This window comes from Gobio gobio (assembly GCF_949357685.1).
Source record: "Gobio gobio genome assembly, chromosome: 21".
Classification (NCBI taxonomy): domain Eukaryota; kingdom Metazoa; phylum Chordata; class Actinopteri; order Cypriniformes; family Gobionidae; genus Gobio; species Gobio gobio.
Window position 1 is genome coordinate 12352045 of NC_137117.1, and position 27489 is coordinate 12379533.

The following is a 27489-nucleotide window of genomic DNA, read 5'->3' on the forward strand; positions in this document are numbered from 1 at the left end:
CTCTCACACACACACACACACACACACAGCTGTCTGACAACGTGAGGGTATCGAGCGACGTCTATGCTCACAGTGTGTGAAACACGCCGGCTGTGTGATATGTGCTTGTGTTATCTGATAACAGCATCACTGTGTGAGTGTGAGTGTGGAAATATCTTCTCTCACTTTTCCATTGGGATTGTAGGGAAAAGAACACTATCGGGATTTCGCTGAAAAAAAGAACCTTCAAACAGCATTTAAGATGAAGATCCTGTGTTTTAATGATTTGAGTATTTACTGATGAAAATTTCATCATAAGTCCAAATCTTTAGCAAAATAATAATAATAAATGGTCTAATAATAATAATAAAGCAACATAGTCTGGATGCATTGCAAATTAAAATAGCTTTAAAACATGCACAGATATACACATACTCTCTTCTGATCACCAAAGCTGCATTTATTTGATCAAAAATACAGTAAAAACTGTAGTATTGTGAAATATTATTACAATTAAAAATAACTGTTTTCTATGTGAATATATTTTAATATGTAATTTATTCCTGTGATCAAAGCTGAATTTTCAGCATCATTACTCCAGTCTTCAGTGTCACATGATCCTTCAGAAATCATTCAAATATGATTTATTAATTATTATTATTTATTAACTGTTGAAAACAGTTGTGCTGCTTAAAATTTTTGTGGAATTTTTTTTTCCAGGATACTTTGATGAATAGAAAGTATATTTTGAAACATTATACATGTCTTTCCTGTTACTTTTGATCAATTTAACGCATCCTTTCCTGGAAAAAAAGTATACATTTTTATAATAAAAAAAAAAATAATAATAATAATACGGACCCCCAAATCTTGAATGGTGTATATTTTTAAATAAAAGCATCAATTTCCTGCAGAGGTGGCCTTTACAATTCGGAGGCCAATTTCAAAGAAACGCCCTCAATATACTTAGTCTAAAATGTAAGTCACCTAACGTTAACTTCTTGATTATTGAACAATTGCAAATAATCAATATCACAATCGTGCTTAGGCTATATTCGGGAAACAGAACTCTTGTATTGCTTAACTACTGTTACATGTCTGTCTGGCTTCAGTTGTGTTTTTGATTCTGTCACATGTTCCTCTGTTCATTTTCCCGCCACTCCTGTGTTCCCATGGTTACCCTCATTAGTTCCTTTGTCCCAGCTGAGTCTTGTTATTTAGTAATGTCATTCACCTGTGTCTAGTCAATCACCTTGTTAGCCCCGTGTATTTAGTCTTCAGTTCTCCCTCAGTGTTTGTTGGTCAACGTTCATGTATACTGGTGCTTCTGAGTGTTTTTGTCAACAAGTTCTTGTTCCAAGTTCTCCTTCACCTTTGTGAATCTTGATCAACACTAGTTTTGTAACAACTACAGGTGCTGGTCATATAATTAGAATATCATCAAAAAGTTGATTTACTTCACTAATGCTGCGTTCCAGGCGGGTTTTTGAGCCCGTAAATTACAACTTCAAACCACGACTCACGACTTTGTAGTGTTCCAGGCAAGTCACGCCAAACTGCCTGAGCGCAAGAAATTGTGTGGTAGCTAGATGTATACAAAGCATGGCAGACCGTATGAGCAATGAGCATACACTCCGTATGCTCATTAACAATCATTTCTATCGCCAAAGGTGCTTACTCCTTGCTTATTTGAGGGAAACGGAGGAGAAAAACAGTAGCCTGACGTTGTCATACTCAATTCTAGTCAGAATTTGAGTCTGATACTGTTCCGTTGGGCTGTGATTATGGGGCGTGTTTCAACCGGACCAGGAAAGACCTCAATTGGATAGACCTACAACCAATCAGAGCAACGGAGCGACGCATAACGTTAGTTGTCAAATGTCAACAGAACTCAACTGCACTGTGTTGCCAAGTCCGCAGGTTGAAGTGACCCCAATTATGTGATATACAGACCCAGGAATGCGATTTTTAGCTGCCAGCCCTGCCAAAATAACACATATTTTACCCCCCAAATGCCTTTTTTTCCCCGGAGAACCCCCCAGGAAAGCTATTCGGCTTGTTTTTGGCTAGTTTTGAAGAACGTTAGCAATTGGTTGGGTTTTGTTGTAAAAACTTGGCACGCCCTGTCTGCACGCACGCTGGAATAAGTTAGAAGAAGAAGATGAGTGTAAACAATCTTTGCCGGTGTTGTAAAAAAAGAATTTAAGGATACACCGAGTACTTACCAACACGATCATCATTTCTGAGAGAAATAGTAAAGGTGAATGCATATACGAAGTTCTCCGTTTAGGACAAATTTAACCCAAGCGCTCTTTGGTGACGTGGATGATTACGTTACGGTTTATCATCTGTCAATCATCGTCTAAAGCCCGCCCTGACAATTTCATTGGTCCGAACAGTTTCTGTTCGGGCATAATTACTTCTCTACCGATCAAGTCCAGACCAAACTGCCCGAGTAAAAATGTTGTGGGCGGGGCTAAGTTCGGCTGGCATCCAGGCTAGAAAAACAGCGTAGACGGCAAGAAAAGCTGTTATACCTTTTATTTTATGTTATTTGTATATTTGTTTCATAAACACTGCATCCGTAGGAGGCTGCCGTTGTTGCTTCGCGGGCTATGTGACGTCAAAACTCGTAACTGGGAGTACATCGATCTAGTAGTTCACGGGTGGGAAGTCACGGGTTTGGCTGCCGTTCCAGTGCACTTTCGGGTAGAAGGTTAGAAAAACACGAGTTACCGGTTGCCTGGAACGCGGCATAATTCCATTCAAAAAGTGAAACTTGTATATTATATTCATTCATTACACACAGGAAAATCCCAAATTCAGTATCACAGAAAATTAGAATATTATTTAAGACCAATACAAAGAAAGGATTTTTAGAAATCTTGGCCAACTGAAAAGTATGAACATGAAAAGTATGAGCATGAAAAGTATGAGCATGTCCAGCACTCAATACTTAATTGGGGCTCCTTTTGCCTGAATTACTGCAGCGATGCAGCGTGGCATGGAGTCGATCAGTCTGAGGCACTGCTCAGGTGTTATGAGAGACCAGGTTGCTCCTATAGTGGCCTTCAGCTCTTCTGCATTGTTGGGTCTGGCATATCGCATCTTCCTCTTCACAATACCCCATAGATTTTCTATGGTCAGGCGAGTTTGCTGGCCAATTAAGAACAGGGAAACCATGGTCCTTAAACCAGGCCTGGTTGCTTTGGCACTGTGTGCAGGTGCCAAGTCCTGTTGGAAAATGAAATCTGCTTCTTCATAAAGTTGGTCAGCAGCAGGAAGCATGAGGTGCTCTAAAACTTCCTGGTATAAGGCTGCGTTGACCTTGGACCTCCGAAAACACAGTGGACCAACACCAGCAGATGACATGGCACCCCAAACCATCACTGACTGTGAAAACTTTACACTGGACCTCAAGCAACATGGATTGTGTGCCTCTCCTCTCTTCCTCCAGACTCTGGGACCCTGATTTCCAAAGGAAACGCAAAATTTACTTTCACCAGAGAACATAACTTCGGACCACTCAGCAGCAGTCCAGTCCTTTTTGTCTTTAGCACAGGCGAGACGCTTCTGACGCTGTCTGTTGTTCAAGAGTGGCTTGACACAAGGAATGCGACAGCTGAAACCCAGGTCTTGCACACGTCTGTGCGTAGTGGTTCTTGAAGCACTGACTCCAGCTCCAGTCCACTCTTTGTGAAGCTCCCCCACATTTGAATGTGTTTTGTTTCACAATCCTCTCCAGGGTGCGGTTATCCCTATTGCCTGTACACTTTTTTCTACCACATCTTTTCCTTCCCTTCGCCTCTCTATTAATGTGCTTTGACACAGAGCTCAGTGAACAGCCAGCCTCTTTTGCAATGACCTTTTGTGTCTTGCCCTCCTTGTGCAAGGTGTCAATTGTCGTCTTTTGGACAACTGTCAAGTCAGCAGTCTTCCCCATGATTGTGTAGCCTACAGAACTAGACTGAGAGACCATTAAAGGCCTTTGCAGGTGTTTTGAGTTCATTAGCTGATTAGAGTGTGGCACCAGGTGTCTTCAATATTTAATATTTTCACAAATACAGAGATACTGAATTTGGGATTTTCCTTAGTTGTCATTTATAATCATAAAAATTAAAAGAAATAACATTTGAAATAAATCAGTCTGTGTGTAATGAATGAATATAAAATACAAGTTTCAATTTTTGAATGGAATAAGTGAAATAAATACATTTTTTGATGATATTCTGATTATATGACCAGCACCTGTATATCCTGTTTGAAATATTAAAACAATATCTGTAACAGGGACATTTTTGCTCCATATCTTGAATTTGGTGGGTTTTTTTTAATTAATTTTAGTGGCACTTTTGCCCCAATCCCTGTTAATTTCTGCCCCTGGTGTTTGCTCGGCGTGATGGCAGGGGCCGGAGCTTTTTTTGGAGGTCCCTTCTGTTGCGAGGCCTGTTTCAAGTGGAACTCAAACTACTACTATCGCTACTGATTTCCCGTCAGGTCTAGGTTCATAGGTCTGTCTGTCTGGATGCAGAATGACTGACAGAGACTCTCACCCAATAGCGTGTCTGTGCCGTTTCTCTGTGCAGTATATGGATAGTTGCGATAGGCTGACGGTGAGCGGGGAGGGGAGATGGCAGGTGACCGCGGTGGAGACCACGCCTCCTGTCATACACAAATGCAGAGATTAGTTAAACACAAACTTAAATAGAAAACGAATCATTTAAACTGTGGGATAGAGGTTTCATACAGCTTCACAGTAAAGAAAATAACAGTATTAATGTTGTAAATAGGGATGCACCGATATGAACATTTTGGCCAATACCGATAACCGATAATTCTTTATATTTGAAAGTCGCTATCCGATTTATTGGCCGATAAATCTAAATCCAAATTTGTATATCATTTTTGAGAGCCTGATATTAAAAACAAAAGTCTCACCATTAAAGCCATGTCCCAGTCGGGTCAAAGGTCATCTACTCTCACCTGAGCTTACACTACTCCTACATCCTGCGTCATGCGTCGGGTCAGAGGTAAATTATGTAAATTATGGGGTCATTTAAATTTTTGGGAGATCTAAGCCTTATAAGTGTCTTTTAAATCCCAAAAGTACTTTTAAAGCATCAAAAGCCCAGCTACTGGTGCATGTCTGACCTGTTTGTCCATGCTGGTGTCAGGGTGTCTGAGTACAGGTCTGTCTGCAGGGGGACGAGGGGCGGAGCCTGTAACTGAGCCCAGGATGTGCGGCTGACTCTCATTGGTTGAGGGGTGATTGGCGTAACGCATCTCAAGCTCATTCGTTATCCCAACAAACACAGGAAGAGGAAGTTCTGTGGAGAAAGATAAATGACACTACGTTCAGAACAGCATGCTGATGCTATCACAGTGGATTAAAATAATATTCAACAAACTGTTCAATGCTGCTCAAAGATGGCATACATGTATTTACACAACAATTGCAGAATTTAAATTGTTTCATATAAAAAGAATATAAGGTGCCATGGAAATGGCACCTTATATTCTGGCTGCACAGACAAAACACATGGATCCATGCTGCGTTCACGTCATGTAGTAATTACCATAATTATGAGATGACAACCCATGATGCTTTATTTGGTGCTAATCACATCCTCAGACTCGTAACTAGGGCTGGGTAATCGTCACAGACGTCCCAATTCGATTCAGTGAATTCAATTATTTAATTTTCACTGGCCCCACCACAAATAATTAAACTACAAGCAATAGCACAAATAAATAAATACAATGGAAAAAAGATACAAATTAAATTATCAGTGCTTTTAAGGTTTTTCAGGTTGGTCTAACAGTAGTTTTTCAGGTACAGAAACAGAATAACGTAAATAAATGTAAAATAACACTGCATATAATCTTCACTGCACAAATTAAATAAAGGTTAATCCTTATTAAAGTTACAAAAAGTTTAATTCAGTGAAGTGAGTTATTTATTTGTATTTTGTAATTAACATTAAAAACACAGACAGCAGCAGGAATATTAGGCTGCTGTCACTTTAAGACTCATGCACAGATCCAATATACTTACAATAATTCAAACTATCACAGAAGTACTGGGATAAAAAAAAGTTTATAGTTCGGATAAACATTGATGTCTACGGCAGCGATCAAAATTGAACAGATCCCACTTCAAATAACAATTGTATTGATTACATTGTAGGTGGTGACAAGTGACTGTTAAAACATTTATTTGTCATTCAATCGTTCATTCAAGAGATTTGTTCAAAAACACTGATTCATCCAATAAGGAAACAAGTGAAGGCTTTAAGAGTGAATCATTGAATCATTCATTCAAGAGATTTGTTCAAAAATGCTGATTCATCCAGTAATAACACATTTATGAGTGAGTCATTGAATCATTCATTCAAGAGATTTGTTCAAAAATGCTGATTCATCCAGTAATGAAACGAGTGAAGTCTTTATGAGCGAGTCATTAAATAATTCATTCAATAAATTTGTTCAGAAACGCTGATTCATCCAATAATGAAACAAGTGAATCCTTTATGAGCGAGTCATTAAATCATTAATTCAATAGATTTGTTCAAAAATGCTGATTCATCCAGTAATGAAACAAGTGAAGTCTTTATGAGCGAGTCATTAAATCATTCATTCAATAAATTTGTTCAAAAACGCTGATTCATCCAATAATGAAACAAGTGAATCCTTTATGAGCGAGTCATTAAATCATTAATTCAATAGATTTGTTCAAAAACGCTGATTCATCCAATAATGAAACAAGTGAATCCTTTATGAGCGAGTCATTGAATCATTCATTCAATAGATTTGTTCAAAAACACTGATTCATCCAATAATGACACAAGTGAAGTATTTATGAGTGAGTCATTGAATCATTCATTCAAGAGATTTGTTCAAAAATGCTGATTCATCCAGTAATGAAACAAGTGAATCCTTTATGAGCGAGTTATTGAATAATTCATTCAAGAGATTTTTTCAAAAACGTTGATTCATCCAGTAATGACAAAAGTGAAGTATTTATGAGCGAGTCATTGAATCATTCATTCAAGATATTTGTTCAAAAACGCTGATTCATCCAATAATGAAACAAGTGAAGTATTCATGAGTGAGTTATTGAATAATTCATTCAAGAGATTTTCTCGAAAAACGCTGATTCATCCAGTAATGAAACAAGTGAATCCTTTATGAGCAAGTTATTGAATAAATCATTCAAGAGATTTGTTCAAAAACGTTGATTCATCCAGTAATGAAACAAGTGAATCCTTTATGAGCAAGTTATTGAATAAATCATTCAAGAGATTTGTTCAAAAATGCTGATTCATCCAATTATGACACAAGTGAAGTATTTATGAGCGAGTCATTGAATCATTCATTCAAGAGATTTGTTCAAAAATGCTGATTCATCCAATAATGACACAAGTGAAGTATTTATGAGCGAGTTATTGAATAATTCATTCAAGAGATTTGTTCAAAAACGCGGATTCATCCAGTAATGAAACAAGTGAAGTATTCATGAGTGAGTCATTGAATAATTCATTCAAGAGATTTTCTCGAAAAACGCTTATTCATCCAGTAATGAAACAAGTGAATCCTTTATGAGCGAGTTATTGAATAATTCATTCAAGAGATTTGTTCAAAAACGTTGATTCATCCAGTAATGAAACAAGTGAATCCTTTATGAGCAAGTTATTGAATAATTAATTCAAGAGATTTGTTCAAAAATGCTGATTCATCCAATTATGACACAAGTGAAGTATTTATGAGCGAGTCACTGAATCATTCATTCAAGATATTTGTTCAAAAATGCTGATTCATCCAATAATGACACAAGTGAAGTATTTATGAGTGAGTCATTGAATCATTAATTCAAGAGATTTGCTCAAAAACGCTGATTCATCCAGTAATGAAACAAGTGAATCCTTTATGAGCAAGTTATTGAATAATTCATTCAAGAGATTTGTTCAAAAACGCTGATTCATCCAATAATGAAACAAGTGAATCCTTTATGAGCGAGCCAGTGAATCATTCATTCAAGAGATTTGTTTAAAAAAACACTGTGAAACAAAACAAGTGAAAATCCAATAATCGGTCATAAAATCATAATTTATTCAAAAGTAATTCATTCTAATGAATTAACCATTTTTAAATAGACTGCAATAAATATTAATATTTTGTCAGAACTTCAAATAAAGTGCATTATTTTATTTAGTTGTCTGTTTGAAACAAAAAAAAAAGGTGATTCTCAATTCATCCAGAATCGTGCAGCTCTACTTACATTGTAGCTGCACTTTATTGTTTATGATAAGAGAATTTGCAAGAGTGCAGAATTCAGTCAGTGAGCCGACAAAAATACGGTGCTATCAGCTGTGATTAATCTAAACGCCTCTGATTGGCCAATGCATTCATGAGCTCAACAGAAACATGTCTGATTGGGTATAATGCTCAACGCTGTAAAACATTCTGATGCAATATATGCATACCTAAATTTAATGCCACCATTCCACCTTTCACTTTAATTGCAACATCTGTAATAGATTTAGTAGAATTGTGCGGGGGCATTTTTCTTATCTTGTATTTGTGGGGCATTTTTTGTTCATTTTGGTGCCCTGCTACCTATTTGTGCACAGTGGATTAATAGAGCAAAATAACTTTCCAGCTTTATTTTGACTTCTAACTGGATTCTACTCGCTCAATGAAACATGCAGCTTTATGAGGCCATGTGACCTAGTGCTCTTTTTCAAACAAGGCCTTTGTGAACCCCAAGAACTTGATTAGCTGGTTTAGTTGTGTTAACTCTGAGCTAGAACTGAAACCCTCTGATCTAAGATGAACTTCTTTAAAAAGTAAACATAACCTAGCCAGTCATCTCTCAAAGGTCCCTCCGAGGTCATCTTGATAAATCGGTCTTTCCTGTCTTTATCCTTCCCTTTCCACAGTAAAAAGAGCAGATGATTTGTGGAGTAAACAGAACGTGATCTTCACTGATGAGAGGCTGCTGAACCTGCTGTGTGAAGTCATCTGAGCTCCTCTCGCCGCTGTGAGGGTCTCGCAGGCCCTCGGGTCCTTCGGTAACAGTCTGTACCAGGATTAAAGACTAATCCAGGCTCCGTTCGCCATATTTCAGCCCAGCAGGGTGGCCTGGAGGAGCTGTGCTGAGCTCGGAATGGAGCCTAGTGCTCAATATTGCCTTGTTTAAGTAAATACATTTAGGAAATGACTGTTTTGTCTGTGCTGTGTTTACATTAGAGTTACTTTATGAGCTCAAGCCTAAAAGTTAAATTGCAGCATTTTGGATACATTATTGAAACTAGAAACTAAAAACTACGATCATTGTGGAGTCATTAAGGTGTTCAAAACGAAAACAATGTAAAATGAATTTCTTATTTAACAAATAATTAGCATAATTACTCAACTTTTTGTTATATGATGTAACATTTTAAACCAAAAATCTTAAAAAATATGTGATCATTTAGATTATAAAACAACAAATATATAAATATAATAAATGTATAATGTTAATTATTAACTATAAAATATTAACCATAACAATTAAATAAATAACTATTAATAATAATATTTAGAAATGTATAATAATAATAATAATGTATACTTATTTTGTATTTTATATGATTTAACAAATCATCGTTATGCATTATGCAACAAATCATTTTATAAATAATTACTATAATAAATAGTATAAAATATAAATGATAAATCTAACAATAATTTAAACAATTGTATTAAAAAATAACAATAAAAATAATATAAAAACGTAATATTAATTAATAATAATAATCATAATGTAGGCCTATAGGTTTTTTTTAGAATAAATAACTAATAATTGGTTATGTAAATGCAACAATCATTTCATAAATCATTACTTTACTAAATAGTAAAAAAAATATAAATTTTAAACCATAAAAATAATAATTCAAACAATTTTATTAAAAATAGCAATAAAAATAATGCAAATAAAATGAATATTAATTTATAATAATACAATTATATACTGCATATTATGTTTTTAAAAAATAAATAATAGCTAATAATTGGTTATGCAAATGCCACCATTTTATAAAATATTACTTTATTAAAGAGTAAAAAATTATGTATTAACCATAGCAATAATTAATTTAATAATTTAATACAAATCATATTTATTATTATTACTAATCGGTTATTGGAAATGCACAGGTATCAGATATATCAGGTATATAAAAAACAATATTGGTTTATCTCTTGTTTTTTATTATTTGTTTTTTAATTATTATTCTATTTTTAACAATGTGAACATAAGCTTTTAAATGGCATTTTGGTTGTCAGGATTAATTAATAATTTGGCAGTAACACCACCCAAGAAAAAGTGAACTTTTATTTAAAGTAAACACAGATGAAAGGCGAGCAGGTTGTCACAAGCGTTTACGGAAACGGTCCTGTGGTTTAGTTTACACACACACACACACACACACACACACACACACACACACACACACACACACACACAGGCTTATTCTCAATGAGTTTGGCTCAGCGTGCGGCGCTCTCTCCGCTCAGCACGACCTCTGTGCGTTAACCCTCTTTAGCGTAAATCCAAGCATGCTAGGCTAAATCCCTGATCGCGTTTGCTTCTCCCTCTGTTCACGGCTGGCGACTTACCACCTGCGATGCTCTCCAGGCGTACCGGCAAACCGGCCTGCGCCGCGGCCATCAGCTTCAGAGCCACGTAGAACTGCCCGCAGCCAAAGTAACCAAGCCGCTTAGCACCGCACACCTCCGTCACCTGATATCAAAAGAGAGAGAGAGGCTTATTAACAAAGGGCCATATGGAGACTTTAAAACCACATAACTGTCTACAAAACATTTATTTGAGTAAATTAAGCATAATATTTAAAAAGCGTTCATTGTAATGTGAAGTGGAATCTTAATGGGTGAAATTGCTAACATGGGGAAATGAAAAGATAATAGCTAAATCCTCATTATTGGCTCTACGGTGGAAAGAATAGATAAACTGCACTGTGAACAGACTGACCTTCACTATTATCAGTGCTTCTGTAATTGAAAACTCGCATTGTAATGACAGCCGTGAGCGGCGATAAGAAACAGGAAGTGTGTAAAATATAGACCTTCAGATTAACAACATCATTCACTTTGGACAGACACAGATGTTATAATCCTCTATCCCTGCCGGAAAACACACGCTTAAACCTGGTTTGCTAATCTTAGTTTAAGATGGTCTTCCCAGCTTGCCCAAAACCACTTAACAGACCAGCTAACACCACTAAACTACTTCAAGATTGATGAGATCATTGAGGAGATGAGAAATTAGAAATCTACATAAAATAAAATGCCCTTCATAACCCTATTTTATTTCAATAATCCAAGCAACATTACAGTTTTTAAAAATGAAAAATGCATTATTTTGTTTAAACAGTTAAAGACATTAATAACATTACAAAAACTTCTATTTAAAATAAATGGTGTTCTTTTTACCTTTCCATCAAGGTTTGCACAAAAATATGAAGCAGCACAACTGTTTTCAACATGGGGAGCATATGAGACTTCTTTCAAAAACATTTAAAAATTGTCACGTGACGGGTATGGGTGAAAGGAGCGAGAACTCAAGTGCAGGAGAATATGGACTTTATTAATGACAAAAACAAACAAAATCAACCCACGAGGGGGAAAACTAGAACATACCAAACACAAGGAACCAGGAAACATGAAGCAGGAATGGGAAATAATGACAACGAACCAACACAGCACTGCAAACCAGTGGCGTAGGCAGACTTTTATTTTTGGTCGGGCCTGGGCAAAAGTGAGCGGGCACTTTCACGCGGAGGTGGGGGTGGGTGGGGGGTGTCACTGTAGGGCTGAACGATTTTGGAAAAAAATCTAATTGCGATTTTTTTTAACCAATATTGCGATTGCGATTTAATATGCGATTATTTTTTAAACTCTTTATCTTCTGTATACTATTCAACAATACATTATTGTAGGCCTATAGTAATGGTGGAAATCTTTAATTGGTACCTCACGATCCGATTCCGATTCTGGGAGTCACGATCCGATTCCAAAACGTTTCTTGAACTTTTTCCTTTTTAAGTTTTTAATAAATTAATAAGATTAATATTAATAATTAATATGTTTTTTATTATGATATATGTAATTATAAGCTTTTTAAAATAACTACACATTATAACATTTTAATTAAAACAATTGCATGTTAATACTTTTAAATATATAAACTAATATAACTGCAAAACATAAAGTAGTAAATCGTAAAGAGAAACAAAAAAACATATTACAAGCAATGAACAAAGAGTGCTTTCAGTATTTAAGATTGTCTGAACTGAGTGATTTTTCTCTTTCTCAGCTTTACTGTTGTTTGATTATTAATGATGACATCATAGACAGCGGGAGACCTGCATTCACACTAATGCACAGATCTCTTTTGAAATATAAGATGTTTTTGCCCTGTCTGTTTAATTCATTAAGACATTACTGATGGTGTTAACATTAATTTTGCGTCATAAAAGCATTTTGAGACGCGCACAGACGCTCGCGAGCGAGCACTCTTCACAATGCGCCGCGTGAGCATTTGAAATGGAAAGCCTTCTGTCAGTGAGTTTCTAACGACATGAATGAAGCCTTCGTTGAGCATTTGTAAGGAAAATACCGGCGCGGCGGGCGAGAACACACACAGTAAGCGTGACATCATTTTCTCACAGTGCATCCTGTGCAAAGAAGCCTGCGAATGTCATTGCAATTCGCGCCGTCAACCTTTCCGAACGTTATGAAATATTATTTTATGGTTCGTGCGTGATTGTGTGTGTGTGTGTGTGAGAGAGAGAGAGATAATGGAAGCAATCAGAATACGGGTGTTTCTAAAACACACGCAGCGCCACCGCGCACCTGCAGTTAAAATCTAAGCTCAGAATCGATCCAGAATCATTGGAGAGATGATAGTAGCCTATAGTATGAACAACACCATATTAGATAGATCAAACACAAATAGTTTTTTTTTTTCTTTTAGGCCAGGCATATGATATGTGTAACGTGCCAAGTTGATGCTTCTTCTGCAGACTTTACTCTCGCGTGTCACGTGACCAGACTGTAATCGCAGCCTTTGCGGTTAGGAAATCGCGTTATAGCATATCGCGATATTATCGCAAATGCAACTAATCGTTCAGCCCTATGTCACTGTCTACATAAAACAAAACTGTAGCTACAACCTGTCCACATACAAAACATGAACAGCAGTTACAACAAACGTTAGACACTTTATTTTCACTTTTCAAATATTTTCCTCATTTTAATTGAAAATAAACGCCTTTACGATCTGATATGCGAGCGAGTTCGGCAAAAGGTGGATTCGAACCGCAGGTTGAATTGCGTCAAAACATCGTGCCATGCACTTTACCCCTACACCATCACGACTGACAGTCGCTGAAGGCGTGTTCTTAGGTTTACAGAATGAACCTGCGCTTGGAATTGAAAAGTCTTACCGTTACTTGTGGTCTGATGGATGGGTTCTCTCCCGTGTTTAATGCAAGTTTTTAAAAGTCCTTTATATAGAATTTTGCATCGCTGCTGTTTATCTATCACACAACTGCAAATTATAGGCTAAGTGAATAGGTAAACACACTTCATGAACTCACAGGCGCGAGTCACGCGACATGCATGAGACAGCCTGACACCTAATTGCCTAACACAGCTGTCAATCAAACTCATCAAGCATTATGCAAAAACCATAGACTGTAAAAAAACACATTTTATTGATTTCAGTATTTGAGTTATAATAATTTTGTAATTACGTTAAAATAATTTAAACAACTGTTATTTAACAAATATTATTATATTTGTTAAATAAACTGGGGGGGGGCCTAGTCATCATAGTAGGCGGGGCTGTGCCCGTCAGGCCTGCCTGCTGGCTACGCCCCTGCTGCAAACACAAGGACACTAAGGCCCTGTCCCAAATGGCACCCTAAACCCTCACGGCCTTCCTATGAGTTCGTACTTTCATGGCGTAATGCTGCTTTGACTATCGGGAAGAAGTCCGCTGCGGAACACGCACCGAGGACCGAACAGCGCATCGAGGGCCCATATCGAGCTCAAAGACCTCCCATATGGGACATCCTACGGTCTCGTGGACTTAACGGACACGGGCGCGCGGCAGCCATTGCAAGTCCACAAGACCGAAAGTGCATAAGAAGTGTGCCATATGGGAAAGGGGCCTAAATAAGGAGCAAACAAGGCAATAAATGAGAGGAGAGGTGGGGCAAAAGAACCAATTATCAGGTAACAAGAGGGGAGGGGTCAAGACAATAGACATGAGAACACATGGCACAAAGAAACACATGACAAGCCATGTGTTCACACAAAACATGATAGCAGTGTCATGGCTCTGTCACAAACCCAAGAGCAAAACTCGACCGAAGTCACAGAACCATGTCAAAAATATTACCAATATTTTTTACATCATAAAAAGTGAAGCTGCCGCACCGCCATATATGATTGAATCAATAGAAAATGATATGATTTAACTGAGAAAACATTGCCTAAGGAGACACCGTTTTTATATCTGAAGTCTCCCTGTACATTCTCACAACACAAATGTCCTTAGTAGGTAAATGATTATTCGTCTAAATTCAGGAATTTCCCCTGCTTATTACAGTTACATTCATATTCATTACAGTAATGAATATCAGATCAGCTGACGGACGAGACACTTCAGCGTATGTATTACAATTGTCAACGTTTTTGTGTTTGGTCAGATACCTGTGTCGAAAGCAGAAGACACACCCACATTAACGATTTCAATATATGACTTATCCTATAAGTAACTATTAACATACATGTATTGTAAAACTAATCCTGTGAGACTGAGACGCTGCAAATCATGTGATTTAGGTCAATGTTTTGGCTGTACGGTAGGGGATAGTAAGATGGCCGCTCGAACACTTCCGGTGGCTTCACTCCTGATGGCAGCTTAGAACGCATTGAGCAATCCAGTCATTTATATAGATCAGTGGGCGGGACTTGAGTCGATGCATTCGGAATCCTGATTGGATGGTGAAAAGTGGGCGTTTCCTACTGGAATCAGGTGGTTGAGGATGGGAGGGGTTGCAAATAAGACTTGATGATGCCAGCAGAAACGGAAAGACATTTTAAAGGTGGAACAAGTCCATTACAAAGGTAAACAAATAAAAATAACACGTACCAATAACTCGCAACAACACCACAATCGTGCATTAAGAAAGTAAATAGAGTCCAATTAGATTCCTGTGACTTTAAATACAAAAATACTCTCAACCCAAGTCTATAAATCCTCGTCTAATCATCCTTCAGCACAATGAGACATAAACTAGTGTTTCCTCCAGAGAAAAGAGTAGCATTAGAGTCATTGTTATATCACTCACGCTGCTGAAATCCATCCTTCCGTACAGACATAATCAATAGAGTTCAGCTCTGAGATTCATTGTAACACACAGTAAAAGATCTGTGTGCTTTAAATAGCAGCACATTGTGTTAAATATAACAAAAGCCACTGTTGCTCGTGTGGAGGAAAACAGCCTGTTGAAACTTCTCTTCAAATAATAGTTTCTCTACAGACTTACAGTGGAAATAGCACAACTGAGCACACATGCCTAACACATTCAAATGTGTCAGTGCAAGTAAGGTCATCCTTGTTCTCCAAAATTGAATCTCACCTACGGCGTTCCTCCACTTTTGTCTGAAGAACTTGTCAAACATTGACTCAGCGTTCCTGTTCGACCAGGTGTGATGAGGATTATTGACTGTGCTCTCCTTCGATCCCTGCAGTGCTGATGACGGCTCATTACTCAATGCTGAACTTTAGCCAAAAATGACTGAAACAACAAGATGTCATCTGCGTACTCGTCCAATCAATCTCAGTCCCGTAGATAGGGCTATAAATGGACATTTGTCTCCAACATTTTTACTCATTCCTGAAGCGGCTGGGGCACCGACCTCCTTGCAAACAAATTGTGAAATAATGTGTGAAAATAACATCTGTATTGGTATTCATATATTGTAATAATTACTTCAATGAGCTTGTTTCTGCCTTAAATTATACATTGTTAGCCAACTGCATGATTTGTATATGTACATTTGTGAAATACATAACTTGGACACAGCCACCTCTGATAACAGATCACTCTACACTGTGTGCAGAATTATTAGGCACGTTGATTTTCTGATCATATTTTTTTTTCCAGGCACATTTGACCAATTCCAAACCACAGTAATCCTAATAACTACTATTAATTTAGTATTTGATAATGTATAAGTGACATATAATTGTTCATGAAGGCTGGAAATGAAAAACACCTTTGTTCTGCACACCTGAATATAAGGTGTTTTTCATTTCCAGCCTTCGGGAACAATTACACTCACCTAAAGGATTATTAGGAACACCTGTTCAATTTCTCATTAATGCAATTATCTAATCAACCAATCACATGGCAGTTGCTTCAATGCATTTAGGGGTGTGGTCCTGGTCAAGACAATCTCCTGAACTCCAAACTGAATGTCAGAATGGGAAAGAAAGGTGATTTAAGCAATTTTTAGCGTGGCATGGTTGTTGGTGCCAGACGGGCCGGTCTGAGTATTTCACAATCTGCTCAGTTACTGGGATTTTCACGCACAACCATTTCTAGGGTTTACAAAGAATGGTGTGAAAAGGGAAAAACATCCAGTATGCGGCAGTCCTGTGGGCGACAATGCCTTGTTGATGCTAGAGGTCAGAGGAGAATGGGCCGACTGATTCAAGCTGATAGAAGAGCAACTTTGACTGAAATAACCACTCGTTACAACCGAGGTATGCAGCAAAGCATTTGTGAAGCCACAACACACACAACCTTGAGGCGGATGGGCTACAACAGCAGAAGACCCCACCGGGTACCACTCATCTCCACTACAAATAGGAAAAAGAGGCTACAATTTGCACGAGCTCACCAAAATTGGACAGTTGAAGACTGGAAAAATGTTGCCTGGTCTGATGAGTCTCGATTTCTGTTGAGACATTCAGATGGTGGCCTAAACAGAATGAGAACATGGATCCATCATGCCTTGTTACCACTGTGCAGGCTGGTGGTGGTGGTGTAATGGTGTGGGGGATGTTTTCTTGGCACACTTTAGGCCCCTTAGTGCCAATTGGGCATCGTTTAAATGCCACGGCCTACCTGAGCATTGTTTCTGACCATGTCCATCCCTTTATGACCACCATGTACCCATCCTCTGATGGCTACTTCCAGCAGGATAATGCACCATGTCACAAAGCTCCAATCATTTCAAATTGGTTTCTTGAACATGACAATGAGTTCACTGGACTAAAATGGCCCCCACAGTCACCAGATCTCAACCCAATAGAGCATCTTTGGGATGTGGTGGAACGGGAGCTTCGTGCCCTGGATGTGCATCCCACAAATCTCCATCAACTGCAAGATGCTATCCTATCAATATGGGCCAACATTTCTAAAGAATGCTTTCAGCACCTTGTTGAATCAATGCCACGTAGAATTAAGGCAGTTCTAAAGGCGAAAGGGGGTCAAACACAGTATTAGTGTGGTGTTCCTAATAATCCTTTAGGTGAGTGTATGTATCACTTATAAATGATTAAATACAAAGAAATTAGTATGTATTAAGTTTAATGTGGTTTGGAATTGGTAAAATGTACCTGGAAAAAAATATGATCAGAAAATCAACGTGCCTAATAATTCTGCACACAGTGTAAATTGTAATGTAGACATGCATTTTCCGCTATATGTATTGTGAAAGCGCTAGATGAATAAATATGAATTTCATTCAGCTGTTCGCATTTGTACTCCGATCAAGTTATGAACATGCTGTTGCATCTTTAATAACTTATGAGACGTACTTGGCAGCATTTTTATAAGCCGCTTGATCGGTTTTAGGGCCGTAAAGACTGAAAACTCACAGTGTGGATTAGAGGCTCTGATAACGGATTGCTAGAACAATCGTTACCTGCCAAAATCGATTTTCGGGTCGCGTCCGTTGCTGGAGTGGCTCAGAAGGGTCCAGTCACTATACAGTACGAGAGCGGCCTCTAGAGGCGAAATTAAAACGTACTGATGCCTCGTGGAGTTTGTTTTGACACATGAGGCTGAGCGTTGCACACAGCGGAACACTTCAGATACAGGTTTAAAACATAGACAATGAAACATTATGGGCCAGATTTACTAAAGGCCTGTGCACACCGGGACGATTAACAGCGTTTTTCATGACACAAGGTGGTGCTGTGCCACTTTACGCTTCTGACACTCGCTCGTCACACACAGAAGAAGCGCGTCATATATTGAAATCATTAATGTGGATGTGTCTACTGCTTTAGTTTTGCGCGTCGGTTCTTTTTGTTATAAAGTCGTTATTTTTGTTTGTTTTTGGGAACAAAAAGTATTCTCATCGCTTCATAACATTAAGGTTGAACCACTTGGGGTCACATGGACTATTTTAACAATGTCTTTACTACTTTTCTGGATGTTGAAAGTTGCAGTAACGACGTGTGGTTCAGAAAGCTCTCGGATTTCATCAAAAATATCTTAATTTGTGTCCCAAAGATGAATGAAGGTCTTACGGGTTTGGAACGACATGAGGGTGAGTAATTAATTACATACATTTCATTTTTGGGTGAACTAACCCTTTAAGTTAGCATGTCTGTGGAACAAACAGTTTAATACTTTGGGCTCATGAAGAGCTGCTCTGAGCTTCCAGCCGCTAAAGTCAGCTGTTACTGTGACTGATGGAAATTACAATGGCTTTTGACAAGAGCCTCACGCGCTCTGAGCGTGACTGAACTCCTCGTCTTGAATTCGAGAGAGAGAGAGAGAGAGAGAGAGAGAGAGAGAGAGAGAGAGAGAGAGAGAGTGTGTGTGTGTGTGTGTGTGTGTGGGGGCTTAAACTCAGTTTAATCATCTGACCGTCAGTATTACTTAAGCCTGACCTGCATTCTCCTGATCCACACAGAGCATCGATTATCTTACTCTATACATGTACATAATGGGGGAAGGATAATAAAATAGGTTAGAAACCTCCCCATCCAACCCCCCTTATGGCGGCATATGGGATGTTGGGATACAGGAGGTCAGACGACTGCAGTTCCTCAGGTCACGGACACAAAAGAGTGTGTCTGCTTTTTTAAAACACTCATCCGGCATGTCTTTCTGACAAGATTTGATGGTATCCGAAAGGCAACTGTGGTATACAAATGAAAAATGATACCAGACAGAACTCAAGCTCAATGGCACAATCTGGATATCTTTCGAGATATAGCTTCTCAGGTAAATTTGTAAACTTAGATTACAATGATATAATAAAAATATCAAAAAGTCTATGAATGCATTTCGAACCAAATAAATTCCTCCATAGTATAAGCGGCCTTTATTGATCTCGTCTATAGACCAACCATTGATTAAAGGGGCTATATGCGTTTTTCTGAAATTTAAACTCGCGACTGACACTTGTGGCCAAAAAACAGAACTGCTCTCATTTTCTGCTCGCTCTCGCAGCGGTGGTGACGTCACATCCGCAGACAGCGCGGGAAAAGACGACCCGCCAGAAAATAGGAAAAATAGGAGACAGGCTTATAGGTGCACCCACTGTGAGCGGACAAGGTGTCAGTATGCTCATCAGGAGATGTTTGAGTCATAAATGGTAAAATAAAAAGGCTATTGTTACGTTTATTTTGGGGAAAAAGTTGCATATAGCCCCTTTAAATAAATCTGCTGGGACAGGAAGCTGCATTAAATCCACTTCTGTATAACCGGATCAAACGTAGATCATGTACCGTCTGTTTCCTCCATCTGGGGTTAGGAAGAGATTTCACAGTGTTAGAAAACAAACGTGCACATGCCAAAACAATCTGTGTCGCCCTGGCAACAGACATCACTGCACATGACACGCCCGTTAAATTATTATTTCTGCTGCAAAATGATGTTTATTATGTTAGCCTGTTAAATAAAGCCGCAGTGTGAAATTGCCGCAACAGGGCGTATAACAGCCAGGGTTGTGCACCAACTAAAAATTCCTTTAAAGGTGCACTATGTAACATTTTTGCAGTAAAATATCCAAAAACCACTAGGTCAGTGTTATATATTTTATTCAGTTGAGTACTTACAATATCCCAAATGTTTCCAACTATTTGTAAATCGTGAGAAAATTGCTATTTTACCCAAGGAACCGGGACGTCGGTTGTCGATTGCGTCATATCAGCGTTACCCTCGGTTTCCGGTTTTATTTTGCAGAAACGCTTTACTCTCACTGCAGTGTGAACAAGTGTCATAGCAGCCGCCGAGCGAACACACAGAGTGACGTCATAACATCATTAACACACTCAGATGTGTCTAATATGATAAACAGAGCTGTGTTTCCTCATACTCATGACTGGAAAAGTGGATATGGCGCCAGTGACTGTGACATAATAAAAGTCCCGCTGCTCGCGAGGCGTTTGTTGCCTTCATCTTATTAACAATCGCTTCAGCGGCCTTGCTCAGCTCCACAACACTCGGTCCTGCTCTGCTTCATATTACAGTAACGTTAATAATCACATCCATGAACATGATTTCTGCCCGAGTCCTATCCCGATTCTTTTCCACCGGCTGTGAGATGAAGACCACATGTCCCAAGATTCTGTGCTCAAACATGGTGTCATCAAACTACACCTTTGTTTTGAATAGGCGACCTCTAGAGGACAGAAAAGTTACATAGTGCACCTTTAAATGTCCCATGGCATGAAAGTTTCACATTATGAGGTTGTTTAACATTAATATGAGTTCCCCTAGCCTGCATATGGTCCCCAAGTGGCTAGAAATAACCCTGGGTATCCTGCTCCACCTTTGAGAAAATGAAAGCTCAGATGGGCCAATCTGGAATCTTCCCTATATGTCGTCATACAGGGAAAGGTTACCTCCCCTTTCTCTGCTTTGCCCGCCCAGAGAAAATGATCCAGAGTACAGTCTCCTCTAAACTACAAAGATGACTGATATAGATGCTAATACAGCTGTCGAACGATAGCAAATCAGAGCAACATGAAAAGCCAACAACGTAGACTAGCGTTAGCTAAATGATAATAACAGTAACAGCATACATAAACAAACCAACTAAAGTACCGTATCAGACACAATGTTTTAAACGAACCATTCGCAGTCGTCCTGCTGTAGCCGCTGAGTTGTGCTTCTCCATCTGGGTCAGATTCTGGGTCAAACTGGAAAGCTTGAACGACTGTGTGTCTACGAGCCATTGCGATACATCCACTGTTAACAGTAGTGCATGGTACTGTGGCTGCAAGCTGGTCAAGGACACACCCCAACCCTCCAGCTTGCCCCGCCTCTCTCCTCCTCATTAGCATTTAAAGCTACAGACACAGAAATGGCACGTCCTAAGGAAAGCTCATTGTGGGACTGGCTCGAAGTGGCTGTAATCAGATACAGTATTAGGGGACCACTAAGGCCTATATAAAAGCATCTAAAAAGCAGCATGTCATAGCACTTTTAAATTACAATTCAATCCCTAAATTTGAATTCAAAGTTGCAATTACATTTGAATACATTGGGCCCTATTTTAACGATCTGAAACGCAAGTGTCAAAGCGCGAAGCGCAAGTAACTTTGTGGGCGGGTCTCGGCGCTGTTGCTATTTTCCCGGCGGGATAAATGGCTCTTGCGCCCGGCGCAAATCTAAAATGGGTTGGTCTGAAGTAGCTTCATTATTCATAGGTGTGGTTTGGGCGTAACGTGAATAAACCAATCAGAGCGTCATCCAACATTCCCTGTAAAAGCAGGTGCGCAAGTTCCAGTATGGATTGCTATTATTATGGCGTATTTACCAGGCGCACGCCAGGAGCGGTTCACAGCCGAGGAGACTGATGTGCTTGTAAGAGCAGTGAAAGACAGAGAAGTTGTGTTGTATGGGGATGGGAGAAACCCACCCAAAATAGCGTCGGTTAAACAGGCGTGGGAGGAAATAGCCACAATTGTTTCATCAGGCATCCCCAGGACGTCGCACCAGTGCCGCAAGCGCTACAATGACATCAGAAGATGGGGAAAGTCCAAGCTTGCCAGCATCAATCAGGCACGCCGTGTAACGGGAGGTGGATCTGCCTCTACTCAGGACCTGACGCCAGCAGAGGACATCGCTGCATCCACCCTCACCGATTTTTTTTCCTGGTTCTTGACAGACAAACCAATTTGTTAGATGTCCTTATATACATATATGTCTTGCCAGAAGTTGCCACTATTGGGCAAACAGGTCTCCTTAATTATTAGACTACAATTAGCCTGAATAATTTGTAAGCTAGATTTATGCCTATTTTTTTCACATCTTCGTGGCACACCACAATGATTTCCGTCATCTCATGTGTTAATATTTTTTTAGTGTAACAATTTATGATTTGCAAAAATAACTGTTGCATCTGTGTAGATTACATGAGCAAAGTGTATGCGCGTTGTGCACGCTATACATTATGGTCAAGCATGCGCCCTTAAAATAGCATAATGAACAACGCGCAACGCGCCACTGACTTTAGACTAGGTTTTTTCTGGTCAGTGGCGCAATTGTTTAATGGAACAGCAAAATAGCACCAGGGATTGTTTGCGCCGGAACACGCCTCCTTTTTTGCGCTGAACCGCCCAGGTAGCGCAAGTTCATTCACTAGTTTAGCGACGTGCTTCTGTGGAGGGAAAAGCGCGCTTTGCGCGGGTGCAAAATAGGAATGACACATGCGTCGGTGTACAAAGTCAATTGCGCTGGGTGCAAGATAGGGCCCATGATGTAAGTTTGAATACGCTTACATTTATTGATTCAACAGACTCTTTTGTCCAAAGCAACTGGCAAACAAGGAAGTTCACAAGAAATTTGGGAAACTTTGTTGAAGAAATTGTTAAATATGTTTTTTTGTGCACATTAAGGTTGAACCACTGGAGTCACATGGACTATTTTAACGACGTCTTTACTACCTAAAATATCTTAATTTGTGTTCCGAAGGTCTTACGAGTTTGGAACAACAAGAGGGTGAGTCCTTAATGACAGAATTTTTGGTTTCACTAACCTTTAATTACACTGTAACAATGACACCTTAAAATAAAGTGTAACCGAAATTTGTTTGAACGTTTTGAAACGGCAGATAACTGTGTAACTAGTGACTTTAGTTGCTGCACTGACAGCAGCTGTCGAACAGGTTGGTCTGGTCTGGAGACGGACGACTGCATTTGAGGAAGGAACTGTGTTTGTGTTATGGGAATTCCAGAAGCTGTGCTGAAATGAAGTATGTCTCAGGCAGAAAACACACTGCAACTGTTTACAGACATTAAAAAATATCCAACCATTACTACAATTCCCCCTTCGCCGCAAGTTTGATTGATCTTACCAATCACATCGCAGAATCTGCCGACAAAGCAGTCAGGAGAGTTAGTAGATTAACATTGGTGGTAGGGCTGTACGATTAATCGAAAAATAACCGAAACCGACATTCAGAACCTCTAACCGACGTATTTTTCCCATGTCAGTTATTTCGTTTTTCACGTGACCCCGCCCCGTCAGTCACATCAAGTGCAGTTTGAAGGCACACAGAGATGCAGGAGCGGTTATTTTATAGATGCCCAGAATCACTATAGCAAATGCACGTTTTACACAGTTTATACAGGTCAGTTAATTGCTGTTCTTATAGCCTACGTGCTGACACACACACACACACACACACACACACACTAGGGCTGTAACGATTTGACCAAAAATAAAAACCTTGATTAATTGAACATTTGACCTCGATTACGATTAATGAACGATTATTTAGCTTTTTTTTTTTTTTTTGCCCGTTTTTTGAGTAAGTTCCTGATAAGATTTGTACTGTAAATATTTTCTACTATTAAAGGTGGATTTTTTTTTTTTTCTAATGAAAAAGTGCATTTCTTTGTGATTTTAAAATACTAGAAGGAAACAGTTCACTTTCAGCAGTTATTGTCTATGGAGCAGATTTCTGTTTGTTGTACATCAGATACAGATAAATTAGCACAGTAGGCCTACATTACATTTATTTGAATGCATTAATGAGAGAGTGATTGTGTGTGTGAATTACTCTTACTGTCTCTATTCATTATGAAGCTGTGGTTTGTACTTACTTCAAAGGTATTAAAATAACGGTTGAGTTTGTAAGCTACTTTAGTGACTTTACTTTAGTCACAGGACAGCGTTGCGACTGCGTTTTTGCGCTCCTCTGCGCGCAATCTTCACGTGATGTGCGAGCTTCTGTCTGAGTGTTCGTTTGTCACAATAAATCAGGCATTAGTTCAACATAACACACATCTGATGGTCGAAACTCGCTTTAATGTTCAAACTGACAGGGCTTAAACCACCTACAAATGACAAAGCTTTGCGAGAACGCAGGTGAAAGAGGTCTGCCTTCAGGGCGCGCGCGTTGTCGCGTTTAAACGCATTTACTTGACAAACTTTACGAGCACGAAAGTGAAAGCGGCTTCGGGGCTTGCGCGCACCGTCTCTGTGTGTGTGTGTGTGTGTGTGTGTGTGTGTGTGTGTGTGTGTGTGTGTCAGCGCGTAGGCTATAAGAACAGCAATTAACTGACCTGTATAAACTGTGTAAAACATGCAGTTACTATAGTGATTCTGGGCATCTATAAACACAGATAACTGCTCCTGCATCTCTGTGTGCCTTCAAACTGCACTTGATGTGACTGACGGGGCGGAGTCACGTGAAAACCGAAATAACCGACATGGGAAAAATATGTCGGTTAGAGGTTCTTAATGTCGGTTTTGGTTATTTTTCGATTAATCGTACAGCCCTAACACACACACACACACAGACGGCGCGCGCAAGCCCCGAAGCCGCTTTCACTTTCGTGCTCATAAAGTTCGTCAAGTAAATGCGTTTAAAGGCTTGCCAGTTTCAACATTTAAAGCGATTGTTAACTATTCAAAAACAACAATACGGAAAACTTCTCCGTTCAGTGCTCAGCTTTTTTGAGTGACACAGAGCCGAGCCGTGTCGCTTTTCTGAAAACGCGCGCGCCCTGAAGGCAGACCTCTTTCACCTGCGTCCTCACAAAGCTTTGTCATTTGTATGTGGTTTAAGCCCTGTCAGTTTGAACATTAAAGCGAGTTTCGACCATCAGATGTGTATTATGTTGAACTAATGCCTGATATATTTTAACAAACGAACACTCAGACAGAAGCTGTGACTAAAGTAAAGTCACTAAAGTAGCAGAAACTCAACCGTTATAGGCATACATTTTAATACCTTTGAAGTAAGTACAAACCACAGCTTCATAATGAATAGAGACAGTAAGAGTAATTCACACACACAATCACTCTCTCATTAAAGGTCCTGTTCTTCGTGATCCCATTTTTCAAACTTTAGTTAGTATGTAATGTTGCTGTTAGAGCATAAATAATACCTGTAAAATTATAAAGCTCAAAGTTCAATGCCAAGCGAGATATTTTATTTAACAGAAGTTCCCTTTCAAAGCCTACAGCGAACGGCCGGTTTGGACTACATCCTGGTATTTCCTGCTTTAATTACGTCAGTAGAACAGTTTGTTGACTAACCTCCGCCCACAAGAATACGCGAAAAAGGGGGCGTGGTCTTGTTGCTCCCTCGTGGAGAAGAGGGAGTGTTGCGTTCGGTTCGGTTCGGTTGCGTTTGTCGCCATCAGACTCTGTTATTTCCATCCCGGAGTCAAATCACCTTTGTTTGGCCTTCAGGGGCTGTAGTTTGAGTGCGTTCATCTCCCCGTTATGGTAAGAGGCGTGACCTTCTCGGGCAACGTGTGCTAAGCTGCTGTCGAATCTCAACACGGGAACCGCTGGCACAATCAGAACTCGATACGTATTTCTGAAGGAGGGACTTCATAGAATGAGGAAATTCTCAGGCCGTTTTGAGGACAGTGAAAACAGCGGTATACAGATCAGTAAATTGTGTGAAAAATACTGTGTTTTTTTACACATGAAACATTAACACATATTATATTGCACACTGTAAACACAAACAAAGCTTCAAAAAAACACGAAAAACGGGACCTTTAATGCATTCAAATAAATGTAATGTAGGCCTACTGTGTTAATTTATCTGTATCTGATGTACAACAAACAGAAATCTGCTCCATAGACAATAACTGCTGAAAGTGAACCGTTTCCTTCTAGTATTTTAAAATCACAAAGAAATGCACTTTTTCATTAGAAAAAAAAATTCCACCTTTAATAGTAGAACATATTTGCAGTACAAACCTTATCAGTGAACTTACTCAAAAACCTTATGAGGGCAAAAAAAAAAAAAAAAAAAGAGCAAAATAATAGTTCATTAATCGTAATCAAGGTCAAATGTTCAAATAATCGAGGTTACAGCCCTAGTTGGTGGACTAGAACTTGAAAAACGGTGTGTGCTGACGTCTTTCCGCAGTTGAAACAACATTTCTTTTAGTGTTCATTCATGTTTATTTCGTGCTTATCAGTGAACTACAAGGAGGAGATGATCAGTTCACGAGTAGCTTTAACTGAGGCGCTACAGCGATCACGACACATTAAAAAGCCACAAAACGGTATTTATTGTTTAAATTTCTTTTAAAAAACGACAATTTCAAAGTTGAGACTTTGTTTCATATCAAAAGTAACTTGCTCTGTCCTGTCTGTCGGCGTGTTGTCAGTATCCTGTTTGCTCCGTGATGTATTTTCTCTACGTGAGAACGTGTGTGTGGTGTGAGAGCGCCATGGCTTGTCGGACATGGCAACAGTAACTAAAGGGGGCGGGCCTTTGCGAACGGTCAATTACACATACACTGTCCCAAAAAGTTTCTTGGTGAGTGACAAATGCACTCTATATCCTTTATTACTACTATTATTACTACTATCTCAAGTCTCTTAGGGTGCGTTCACACTCAGGTTTGGTTTGATTGATGAAGAGGAACTGTTGGTTTGATTAATTTAAAGTGTGAACGCAGCCATCCAAACCTCAGTCCGCACCAAACAAGGGGTCAGAGACCCATCTTTTCAGGGGCTCTCAGTTCGCTTCCAAACAAACTTTGGTGTGGTTCGACTGAAACACATATGCAACATTGACCAAAGAGACATAAACAAACCAAAAACAGGATGTGTTGCGATCCTGAAAAGGACAGGATGCTCAAGCATACCTGGTTCTTCTCATCATAGGAGATACGTTGCCCGTTATAGTTTGGTAAAGGCACCTGAACTGCAATCTCCTTGCAGCAGGAATTCCTGACTCCTTTACACATTTTATAAGCGCTTTGTGAGTTCTCAGCTGGTCATGTGGATATTGCTTTGACTCGCACCACCTACCTATGCATTGTTGCAGACCATGTACACCCTTTCATGGAAACGGTATTCCCTGGTGGCTGTGGCTCTTTCAGCAGATAATGCACCTGACACAAAGCAAAAATGGTTCAGGAATGGTTTGAGGAGCACAACAACGAGTTTGAGGTGTTGACTTGACCTCCAAATTCCCCAGATC

General features: G+C 39.2%; 1 protein-coding gene across 2 annotated transcripts in view; it reads right to left on the bottom strand.

Annotated features, from left to right (window-relative positions):
- The window catches only part of reps2 (RALBP1 associated Eps domain containing 2), an 80516-nt gene that overhangs the window by 37498 nt on the left and 15529 nt on the right, over positions 1–27489 (bottom strand). For both annotated transcript variants that reach the window (XM_079803508.1, XM_079803507.1), the window contains exons 2-4: positions 10639–10762; positions 5131–5306; positions 4533–4641 (exon numbers count right to left, since the gene is read on the bottom strand). In XM_079803508.1, the coding sequence (XP_079659634.1) occupies positions 4533–4641; positions 5131–5306; positions 10639–10762 (409 nt within the window). The remainder of the gene's footprint in view (positions 1–4532; positions 4642–5130; positions 5307–10638; positions 10763–27489) is intronic.